The sequence below is a fragment of the Haplochromis burtoni genome, unplaced genomic scaffold (assembly GCF_018398535.1).
Source record: "Haplochromis burtoni strain Fernald_Lab_line unplaced genomic scaffold, NCSU_Asbu1 Contig_77, whole genome shotgun sequence".
Taxonomy (NCBI): Eukaryota; Metazoa; Chordata; class Actinopteri; order Cichliformes; family Cichlidae; genus Haplochromis; species Haplochromis burtoni.
This window is the reverse complement of record NW_024582438.1, coordinates 1,689,618-1,701,660: the sequence shown is the minus strand read 5'-3', so window position 1 is coordinate 1,701,660 and position 12,043 is coordinate 1,689,618. Positions and strand designations below refer to the sequence as shown.

General features: G+C 39.8%; 1 protein-coding gene across 2 annotated transcripts in view; it reads right to left on the bottom strand.

Annotated features, from left to right (window-relative positions):
• The window catches only part of LOC102311078 (cGMP-inhibited 3',5'-cyclic phosphodiesterase A), a 79,605-nt gene that overhangs the window by 14,716 nt on the left and 52,846 nt on the right, over window positions 1–12,043 (bottom strand). For both annotated transcript variants that reach the window (XM_005929096.2, XM_005929097.2), the window contains exons 3-4: window positions 3,794–4,054; window positions 1,766–1,923 (exon numbers count right to left, since the gene is read on the bottom strand). In XM_005929096.2, the coding sequence (XP_005929158.1) occupies window positions 1,766–1,923; window positions 3,794–4,054 (419 nt within the window). The remainder of the gene's footprint in view (window positions 1–1,765; window positions 1,924–3,793; window positions 4,055–12,043) is intronic.

Below are 12,043 nucleotides of genomic sequence, written 5' to 3'. Positions count from 1 at the left end.
ATTGGAGCTCTTCTGAAAGCATATTTTTTTTAACCATCCACACAAAATGAGTTTCTAAATTCATCTGCGAGTGAAATAGGCCATGCAGTTGCAGAGTCATGCCTCATTTTACATCTGCAACATTTAGTCCAAACAATTGTTAAAATAGGTTTTGAGGGAGTTCGCAGAAGTAGCAAGGTCGCTTTTACCTGAAGCTTTGCTGACTGTAAGTATGTAAGTGAGCTGATTCAAATCTCTGCACTTGGAAGCTGTAATTTTGGAAAAAAAAATCTTCATGTATTAATTTGGGGTTTTGTTAGAATACGAGCCATAAATACATAGAGATACATTTACCGCTGCTCTTTATTTTTAACACGGGCTAATGAATGCTAATGAACAATGCAAAGGTTATCCTGAGCTGAAGTTGTATTCTCTGAATCTATGCTGGCAGTTTTCAGTGAATCTTAGAATCATCAGACGTAGCTGTCGTAAATTCTCCCACTTATTAATATTTCAGATATTAGATCAGACAAATGTTCTTATGCAGCATTTGAGAATAGCATATACACAAACCCTACTTTCCCCGTTGGTTGGTACACTACAGGAAACTGAGACACTGCTTTGAAATCCAGGGACACCCGGAAGCTTTGGTACTTGCAGACAAACGCCACAAACTGGATGGGAAGAGACTGAATAAGGTGGATGAAACACTAATAGACTCTTTCTTGTTGAGGCATATTTAATATTTTAAAATCAGAGCGTATGTGCTGTCTAGTGCTGCTTTTGCGTCACAGAAATACTGTATGCATGAAAACTCATGCGAGCATGCACAGCTGAAAAATTTCAAGCTGAAACTCCTTTGAAATTCATAAAAAAAAGCATAATTTCCCCTGTGCTGCTCTAAGATAATCCAAACATAATGTTACAGTAATCACAAAGTAATTGTAAGGAATGCTATCTCTGCACTGATCACAGTAAATTGTGCTTAAACAATTCACTTAGTAACCACAACAGCTTTAATACATGTGGATCCTGTGTTTATTCAAGATTTGATGCAACAATGTGATTTAGTGGGGGGGAAAAACCAAGAGGAAAAAAACAGAAAAACCTAGCACTTCCCATCAGATTCACTGCATCTGCTTTAGTACTGTATGCAAACAAATGCTTATCAGGACTTATGTAACCTTTAACTTTCTCCATCCTGCACCATATTTCTCCTAAAAAGTACAAAAAGCTTGAAAACACCTCCATAAAACCACACACTGTCTATTCTATGAAAGGCTCACAGATCGACTTTGGAGCCATGATACTTCTGTGTAGCGTGAGCCTTGTGCTATCTTCAGCACTAATGTGCTCAGGGTTGATGTGCGTCTTAGTTATTCAGGTTAATGCGTTCGCCTGTGGGGCATATTTCCATTCTGGCTCCCACTGCACACACATCCTTTTCTGAACTGTGCCACTGCTTTTCACTGACACTGATGGCTTTAGTATGACTACAGCCATAACGCTGAAAAACCCAATATCCTTCAGAGTGATTCGCATTGTAGGAGCCCTCCTTAGTGTGTTTGTGCCTCAGTCATGTATATCTATAATACAATAGGACTTATTCTATTCCTATTCCTTTATTTAAAAATCTAACAAAATTCCCAACAGGGATTTGAAAAAGCAAGCCATAAGGTGTAAGTGGAACTACATCTGCCAAATCATGAACAAAGTAACCAAAGTGACTAAAACCTGGGGTCTAAAAATACAGGAGGTGCATGTGAAACAGCTGTGGCTCAGGTACCTGCACGTGAGTGCTTCATGATAGGGTTTGATGCTGGCGCTGCGGTCCCTTCGCACGGGTCCCGGCTCAATTGTGGGAAGTCCTGTGGCAGAGGTGGTGGTGGTCCACGTGGAAGAGATCCTCCTCAGAAGGCCGGGGTGGAGGCTCCGCCTCAGACGCTGCACAAAATGCACAGTACAGATACACAGTTAACCACCCCGGAAACCTATCTTATCACTTGTTGTTTAATAAAAATCGAAATCAGTGAGTGGCCGCAGGGTCAGAAAACATGACTATTTGCTTTTGTATTAAATAGATAAAAGCTTTAAAAATACTCCCACCTGTAAGATAAAGTTAATGCTTGTTTGCTTTGTCTCCAGGCAAATAAATCATCTGGATGAGATTGTTGTTTTTTCTGCACTTGGCCAATCTGAAACAAATGACGCTGGTGATAACCTGGAACATTTTTCACAATCTGCCTCGCTGGATCCAAGGAGAATAAACCCCGCATCGGACATTAGCAGGCAGCTGTGGCTCTATATAGCACTGTGCAAATGCCTTTCATCATATAGGCTTTAGCCTCTCTGCTTCTTATTCTCTCTGTAAGTCTCTTTTGTCTTGTTCTGTCAGTCACAGGCTTTCTATGTCTATTCTCTCTATTCTTCCTTCCCTGGGATTCCCAGTCTGTGCCCGTGCAATGCCTCCATCTGCTCTGTGCCATGCAGTCATTTGGCACAGCAGCTCTAAACATGGCAGACTCTCTTTCTCCGTCCTCTGCAGAGTGACCTACTAAAGATTGCCTTAGAATCCTGAATGAGCCCATTCACAACAAGGCTTCATATGCTGAGTGCTAGGACACACAAACTCATGTACAGCATTAGGAGGCATGTATCTCACTTACATTACCTTTAGAGCTTTGATGTAACCTTAGTTCCATTCGCACAAATTTAAAAGAAAATCTTGTTTCTGCTATGAATACAAACATTTTTACCATTTTTTCTATCATCAAAAATGTATGTTTTTCCAATGGTAAAATTGTGCAAGGCTGTAATTTTAAATTTCCATAAAGAAAGCCCTATCACGTTAAAACCAAAAACAGAAATACATGGCACAGAAACACACACAGCAGTGTCGACATTTCATCATTTGTATAACCGTTTAAGAGGGCAGAGTGAGTTTCAACATTTAACAAGTAGTTATTTGTTTTGTCATTCATGGTTTTTTTTGTAGCCCTTTCAATGGAGTTGCCATTTTGCAATGGAGACAGAGAACATGCCTGTGTTGGACAGAAAATGAGCTTGGAAAACCTTCACTCCTGTTATTCTCCTCCTGGGCAGGCAGAACTGGGCACATTGTCCCTCGGGGGAGGAAAGTCTTAATGAGCACAGTTTCGCAGGCTACTCCACAGGTGCAGTTCATCTTGACTACTTTTCCACAGTTCAGATGATGTAAACGTGCACCTGTCAGACCAGCGACGTGACAACACTTTCCACAACGGCCAGAACAGGTATCGCATAGCTGGAGGGTCATGGAGGAGGTCCAGGTTTGCTTACACGCTTGTCGGTCTTTGCAGCCTTTAGAGGAATACATTCACCTCCATGTCGCCTCGCCTCTTCTACTCCGCTCCTCACATTCGTGCGCACACACTCTGTATGGCTCTGCACATCTGTCATGTTGACACAGCTGCAGCTATGAAGGGAAGAACAGTGCTCCAAGCGCTCTATTTTTCTTCACTCAACTCTACAAAAATACTCCTTCATTTGATGCTAAAAGTTCTGAGAGCAGGAAGCACTCATTAGCTGAAACATGGGCTAAAAGATTAACATGTGTGGGGAGTGCTGTGTGGTATATAAATCATTTGGCCTTAATAAGGTGGACCACATTTCCATCCAAGGAATATTTCACTGTTTCCAAATAAAATTATTTTGTTTCAGCCTCTTGACTACTTCTGATTAACACGTTTGACTTTTCTTTTAAGGATGAAAAATATCCCCTCTTTCATCTTTGGTTCCAAGGGCTACATTTCTTTGTGTTAACTCATTTTGTTACCTTGTGGATGGATGTCTTCTCTCCTTTCTCAGGTACCTCCTCTGAGTCAGAGCAGGTGTAGACATCGCTGGGGTTATGCAGGGGGGCAGGGCGTGGCCGGTGCAGGGGCTGGAAAGTGAGCTGGGTGGTAAGCATGTTGCTGACGGCCCGCAGCGACGTGCAGGTGTTGGGTGGGAGAGAGGGGTCAGCCAGCAGGTCTGTAATTAGTCCATGGGCTTCTCCCATCACTGCTATGTCCACCATGACAGTTGTGCCTGATGACTGTAGGATGACAAGGAAACAACGAAGAGTTAATCATCATTGCAACAGTAGCTGATGTGAGCTGATGCTAATTAACGGCTGAGTCTGATAGCGGCCGTGTTCCACTTCTCGATGGCAGCCATGAAGAGCGGGTGTGTAAACTATGTCAGCAGCTCCTTTCTGAGTATATAATGTGGTTAACTGTGACACCTGAATTTCTTTTGTTGTTTATGCTAAAGAACTGGTAGTCAAACTATGCTGAAGGTTAGATGGTGTTTTTACATTAAGACAATTTCTTTCTTAGTGACTACTTTTAAGATAAACTGGAACATTCTGTCATGGAATTCATGGACTGAGAAAAAACACTTCCAGAAATCATTGTCTGTGAACACAAGTCACAAAGATGAGACCATATGTGAACATGATTCAGAAACACTGTTTTCGGGCCAAAACACACTTCAAAAGCCTTCATGTCTGGTGGCATGGGGGGTGTATTAATGCCTATTCAGCTAGCTCATCTGGAAAGGGAGCAGTCTTTTTAAGGAAGGCCTTTCATATTTCAGCAAGACAATACTAAAGCACACATAAATCTTTCACGAAGTAAAGACTTTTTATGAGATGAAAAATCTAACATTTTTTCTTAAAATGGTAAATTGTCTCAGTTTAAACATAAACATTACATATAAACATTGTCTATGTTCCATTGTGAATAAAATGTGAGTTTATAAGATTTGCAAATTACGGCATTTTACACAGTGCCCTAAAACTTTTTTCGGAGTTGGGGTTATAAAACCTTTAAAAACTATAAGACCTGTAAGTCCTAGAATTAAAGGGAATCCATTGACACGCCAAATAATCACTGGATGTTATTTGGCCTGCCAGTGTCAGTGGCTAATATTTATCTGGGTGGCTGTAGCTCAGGTGGCAGAGCAGGTCAGCCACTAATCAGAAGGTTGGTGGTTTGATCCCAGGCTGCATCCTGGCTGCATGTCAAATATCCTTAGGCAAGATACTAACCCCGTGTTGCCTACTGGTGGTGGTCAGATCGTTGTACAAGTTGTTATTCTAGCAATTTATGCTGTGGTATCTGTTGATTTTCAGTCTTGAATTCCAGTGCATCATTAAGAATTTGAACTTTTAAATAAACAGTTTGGAATATATGAATGGCACGTCTTTATACAGCACTCTGCTAGTAGTCAAGTTACTTGAAAAAAGTAATCAGTAACTAATTACTGATTACTTCCCCAAAAAAGTAACCCCGTTACTTTACTGATTACTTATTTTCAAAAGTAATTAATTACTTAGTTACTTAGTTACTTTTTAAAAACACAATTTACAACCTGAATAGGTGATAAAGCGATAGATCTTTCAGCCCAATTCTACTTTTTCTGCATAATCCATCATACAAAATGTAATCAAATGGAAAAGTCTCTTTTTAAAACTTGTTTTATTAGTTTTAATCTTTTAACTTTATGCATCAAGCAAACATTTAATTATATGCAACATTCTCTGACTGGAAGAAATTTGTTTAATATTTAAACCTATTTTCTGCACATTCCAGCACATATAATATTTTTTTTTTTTGTGTTTACACTCACTCTTTCAAATAGATGCAAGTAAAACACAGCAGAAAATAAATAAAGTCAAAGACTCAGCGGTCCTGTTGCTCTATTTTCACCTGTAAAGCAGGACTGCGGTAGGCGGAGGTTTACCCTGGTGCAGGTGCGCCGCGGTCAGTTGAAGAATCCGCGAGTTTCTCTGTGAATTTCCCATTACGTGGTAGCGCACTCGGTGCTTGCTTGGAAGTTTAGGAGGTTTTTTTTTCGCTGTAAAAAGAAGTTTTCTTCCCACGCACAACGCTAATGTTTTTGTCACTTTTTATGGAATCAAACTCAAAATAAGGTCAGTACTTCCGCGCTTTAAACGCTGCACGCTCATACTCTCTCCCGCACTCGATATATGATCCACTGTTGATCTGCGCACAGCTGTTGCCACGAATGGCGCACTTGCTTACGTCATTGTCATGAGACATTCTGCAAAAAAATCACGGTTTTAGTAACGCAGTAACGCAGCGTTCCTACGGGAAAGTTTTTGCAATAGTAATCCCTTACTTTACTCGTAACTTGAAAAAAGTAATCGGATTACAGTTACGCGTTACGCGTTACTGCCCATCTCTGGTCATTAGACAACATTAATCTTTGGCTCTCTTCCATTGTGTCTTTGTCCTGTCATCCTCTCCTCTGCAGATAGCCACCTTCCCTGAGCCTAGTTCTTCTGCAGGTTTCTTCCTGTTAAAAGGGAGTTTTTCCTTCCCACTGTCTCCAAGGCATTTGCTCATAAGCGTCATGTAATAGTTGGGGTTTTCTCTGTTTTGTTGTAGGGTCTTTACATTACAATATAAAGTGCCTTGAGGCAACGGTTGATTTGGCGCTACATAAATAAAACCGAGTTGAATTGATTTGGATATGAATTGAATTAATGTCATGATGTTACTGTATGGTATATGTAAATGCAGTGTTGGTGGCTTGTGTGTGTGTTTCAGAAGTGACTAAATAGAAATTTGGGATTAAGTATATATTCAGGATTATGCATTTTAATTCAATGCTGTCTTTCTACGGGGCATTAAAACATGACTGAAAAATTAAATGAGACAACAATCTATGAATAAAATCTTAAGCATTAAAAATATACAGATCTTGATTTTCCTGCTTTCCAGTGGTGTCTGTGCATATAATCATTAAAAACAATAATTAAAAAGTTCAAAGTCATCAATTGCTTTGTTCAACTTTTACAGCGTATCTTTTATGTAGAGTGACGCTGCGAAATCCCTTGAAATGTGCATTTAGTTCAGGAAAAAACAACAACATCAGAAAACAAATTATACAAATGCTAAGTAGCCAATCGCATAAATAAACAAGATCCAAACCCAACACATAAAGATATAAAAACAAGAAATAGTCCTTTTTGTGCCACTATTAAGTATAGAAATATATTCAGTAGTAGTGTTAGACTTTGCCAGGGTTTGTTTTATAGCTGTGGTGTTACACAGGCACACATACAAACACGCAAACTTACATCCACTCATAGATCAAAGTCTTTATTTTTGCCTTATATGGCTCTTTTTAAAACATGAGAAGGAGGAGTACAGCGATGTACTTCACAGTAGTAGACCTCGATATTCTAGCAGCCTGTTAACTATCCGCATAACAACATAAGTTTGAAACACGTTCAGCACAGATGTGGATTACTTGATCCTTGTTGAATGGACTCATTAGCAGTGTCTCAAATAGAATCTGACCTTTGGCCTCCTCACTCCTGACCTCTCAGATGGCCAACAGCCATCGTCTGTTTCTGACCGTCTGCTGCACAGCTTTCAAGGCATCGGCGCTGCGCGAGTCAGCCTTGTTTTCACAGGGTAAAGTGAAAAGTTCACAACCCACTCTTAATTGCTGTGCCTTGAGCAGTTGAACAACCACAGCTAAACACAGGTCAGTCCTGGCTGCCAGCTAATTTATCTAATAAGCCCACGAGTTCCCTTTTTCCCCCAAAGAATGTTATCAGATTTTTTTCTCCCCCCAGTGTCCCATTCACTTTGACACCAGCTGCCGGGCACCCAGATTTATTTTATTTACACTGGCTAAGTAGCAAGCGGTTGACGTTAACAACACATGTGTGTATACCTTTCATTCGTCTCCTCTTGTGGGAACAGAGAAGGTCTCGCATTTTGTTTTCCTAGTATCCTATCAGATAAGTTGGTGTATTTATACACGTTTTCCTGTTGGTCTGCAAGAATACAAAAGGCATGTGTTCTCTGAGTTTAAGCAAAGTCCTCCACATAGGGTGACCCACGCATGATGACACGCAGACATCCTCTAAAAGGCGAATGGAACACTTCTGGACAGATCATCGTTTATCCCCGCTGCCCTCTGTTGTCCCGCTCACATTTCCTATACTCTTTTATTTTACACTGCGAGCATAAGATGTAAACACCTGTCTTTCAGCTCATTTATTGCCTGATTTAAGAGTTCGCTAAATAGGGGGTTAAACAAAAGTATGGTGGCTGAAAAACATCTGGCTGGACAAAAACAACAGTGATCCTTAGGGGGTCTCAGTGGCTCCAAACGCACATGCACGTACACACGCAAACTCATCTGCTACTTCTGCAAACTCTGTCTTTTGTTTTCACGCGACAGCCGCGACTCCGAAGCGAAGTGAAAACATAAAGAAGGCACTAAAGTCTGATAAGTGAATACAGAGAGGGCATCATTTTAAGCATGTAATGCAAGGACAGATGAACACTCGGTAAGGAATATGAACACTGCATGACTAAGTGGCCATAAGAGGATGTTAATGATGAAAGCACCGGGTCTGAAACTGAACTTAGAGTAAGCAACTTAAAGCTAAGGGCAGGACATGAACATTCAAGCGCAGTGAAAGACTCCAGGTGCTGGGTTAGCGTTTGAAGTGGGAGTTTTTGGACACAGTGGAATTTGTAGTATTTCTATTACTCGAAAAGCTAGCGAAGCCTGTCTGCTATAACACTTAAGCCATTCCCTTGCTCTGTGAGACCTATATAAAATTTAGACATGAGGAGTTTAAACTTTGAGCTATTAAAAGCACATTGTAGGAAACATAAAGAATGTGAAATCCCAACTATCCCTGCCTTTCAGCTTTTACTTATGCCTCAAAAGATGCGTCTTGCCCAGAAAATACCTCCCGATGTTCCCAATGTTTCAACAGTCTGCAACATAACACTTGAGAATCATCAATGGATGTCCTGGAATAGATGACATTGTAAGTGAGTTATGTAATATCCAAAAATTATATAAGCACTTTGTGTAAAGGTTAGATGTTTGGTCTAATTCATAGGCCACTGCCATAGCTGCAACAGCAGGCTTCACTTGGAGACAGATGTGACCGCTACAAAATAGACCTTTCTTCACTTAGACACATGCGTGTTTGTAAACTAAATAATGATCAAATATATTCAAACAATGGGTTTTAACATTTAGGAATAGTACATCGTACATATGGTTATTCCTTTAAAAAAGAACTTATGCTATTGTCCTTCACAATTATTAAAAGTTTGAAATTTAGAAAAGTTTGCGCACTTGCTAAGAGATCAACAAGAAGGTACATGGTGTTATTAATTATTTAACAACACTGAGCCAAAAAGCAGAAGCACTGTGTGAAAAAATAAGTGCGCCCCATGATTCAGTAGTTTGTCTAACCGCTTTTACAAGCTGCAATAACTTAAAGTAATCATTTTCTATATGACTTTATCAGTCTCTCACGGTTGTGGAGGAATTTTGGCCCATTATTTTTCACAGTGTTGTTTCAGTTTAGTGAGGTTTACGGGTATTTGTTTACACATAGCTCTCTTAAGGTCAGCATTTCAATCAGGTTGAGGTCTGGACTTTGACTGGACCATTGCAACACCTCGATTCTTCTCTTTTTCTGCCATTCTGTTGTAGATTTGCTGCTCTGCTTGGAATCATTGAGCATACATATCACAGCCTGGCTGCCTTAGTAATTTGAACACAAATTTTTTAATATGTCAAATAAAATCCTTACTAAGAATAATAACGATTTGTATTTACTAACATGGAGTTTCTCCAAGCGTTGCAGGGTCCGATCTTGGGATGGATTTGCTGGGACGTTCACGCCTTTGCTAGGATGTCCACTTATGGCATTGTGTTAACTAATTCAGTTGATTTTTGTTGAATAAATAATGAGACGGTGTAGTATGCTGTGTTTTGGAGTTGATTTGAGGCTGTATTTATCTCATTTTAAGACCTGCTAAAGACTTTCTTTTTTGCAGATTTTTTTTAATTATGTCCTGCTATGCAAAACCATAAAGAAGGTGTAATATTTTTTTAACCATGACTGTAAATGCAGCTTGCTAACGAAGTTTGCTGAAGTTAGCCAATTACTTTGCACTCCACTCTCGTCTAAATATGGCTACTCCCAGCTCTCAAAAGATCCTGTCAGCCATAATTATTTAAAAGTCCAAAAACCAGTGGGAGGCCTTGTGCTGGTTAAGCTCATCTTTTATTTACAGTCTATGTTAACTAAGTTAATTTTGCTGACTCGATAGTTGTTTAAAAATAAACAGAAAAGTTCAATTTAATCACAACAACAGTTGCCTCAAGGCTTGACAAACGTGGCTACACTCCTGCTTGTAGCTATAAAGCATGTTTTGCATTAACCTTTTACAAAAAGCTTGCTGATCTTAACCACCAATTTATTCTCCTAGTTTGATCACAAAATTACCAGAAATGTGTGCCCTATTAGTCACACACTCCGAACTGTTAGGGGGTTGACATGCTACATTAGGTAAACCTGACTACCATCATCAATAAACAGAATTTATGACTGCTCAAAAAGCTAAGTCATATACTAAACCATGCATGAACAGTCTGTTATGACATTGTACAATGAATAACAGCAGTGCACATGATCAATGGTCTTAATTGTTTATGTGAACACACTTTAGAACCATACATCAATAGCCATGCCATAGATTAGCACCCGAGCAGCAGTTCATATAAACTAAACTGAGGGCCATTCAAAACAAACCAGCAATCATTCCTGAAGAGTGAGAGTCTGTTTTTTTTTCCCCTCTGTACTAATATATGGCCTAAACGCAATTGTGTAGGTAGGTTTAGCTGTAGAAATGTACCGCAAAATACAATGTGTTATTAGCGGATGCTTCTTAGTAGGGGTTAACCTGAAGATTGTATCTGACCTCACGATAAACAGTTAATTTAAAGGCCTATGACACTATGTTTAATTAATTTTAAATATATGCACAAACTGTACATTTTGGAGAATTAGCTGTTACAAACAACATTGCTGACCAGTGCAACCACCCAGAACAGTGGAAATATGATTGCTGGTGTTCCTGCTGTGTCCCCATGTCTTTTGCCAAAAACTTTGAGGATGACAGATGAAATATACTCGGTGCAACAAACAAAATCCTAATCCTTCTGTCTAATGATGATTATTAATGGAATACACAGACAGGAAGGTCACATATTTGTAATTTTTGAGAGAGTCCACTTGATGCACCTTTAACCTCTCGGCTCACTCATCTAAACATACAGTCATCTGAGCCTCCAGTAAAGTAACAGTGATATGTGGGCCTCTGAAAATTGTGCAATGGTGAGAATATAATGTGTCCCAGAGGGAAGCTGAAGGTCCGGCAATAATGTAAGCAACTCTGCTTTTTCATAAGGTACATATACTGCAGAGCTTATTTTGCAATTAACCCCACGCAAAAAAAAAATAAAGAAAAAAAAGAAAAATGGGAAGAGCAAGAATGTGCTGAGCAAGAAGCTGGGGAATATATCTGAAAATAATTTAGTGTGTTCCTTACTTTGACTTTATTTACCCAAAACTTTGACCACCTTTGAAATAATCATTACCATGCAGTTTTCAGTTTCAGCGGTAGCGCAGCTAACGTAATGGCCTTGATTGCATCTGTCGGGTTGGATTAGGCGAACAGAAGCTAGGGAGACGACGATGTTCTCTAGAATAACAGAGGAGTGATACAGTATGAATCACAGCATAAGGGTAACACAAAACTCCACTGAGACGCTCCGAAATCCCAGCCAAAGCTCGTGAAGCAGCACTACCCTTCTCACTTTCAGACCAACGCTCGGCCCCACTGCGACCCAACTCTCCTCACAAACCTTCCGACTGACTGAGCCAGGTCTCCGGCTCTGCAGCCAGGGTACAATTACACGCTATTATATATTTTATTAAAACGTGGCTCGTCGGGAGGTTGTACGAGGTATCAAAACAAAACAAAAAAGCATAACTGCCTCATTTATGATTTACTGGGAAAGGTCAAGCCCACTGACCCTTCACACTTTTCTTCCACATATTTCATTGTGTATAATTCCAGCAAAGGAGCCCACTTATATAGCTAATATGCAAAAAACAGAAGCTGTGAGACAGAGTGGTAGAGGCAGAAGCTAAAAAAAGAATATATATATGTATATATAT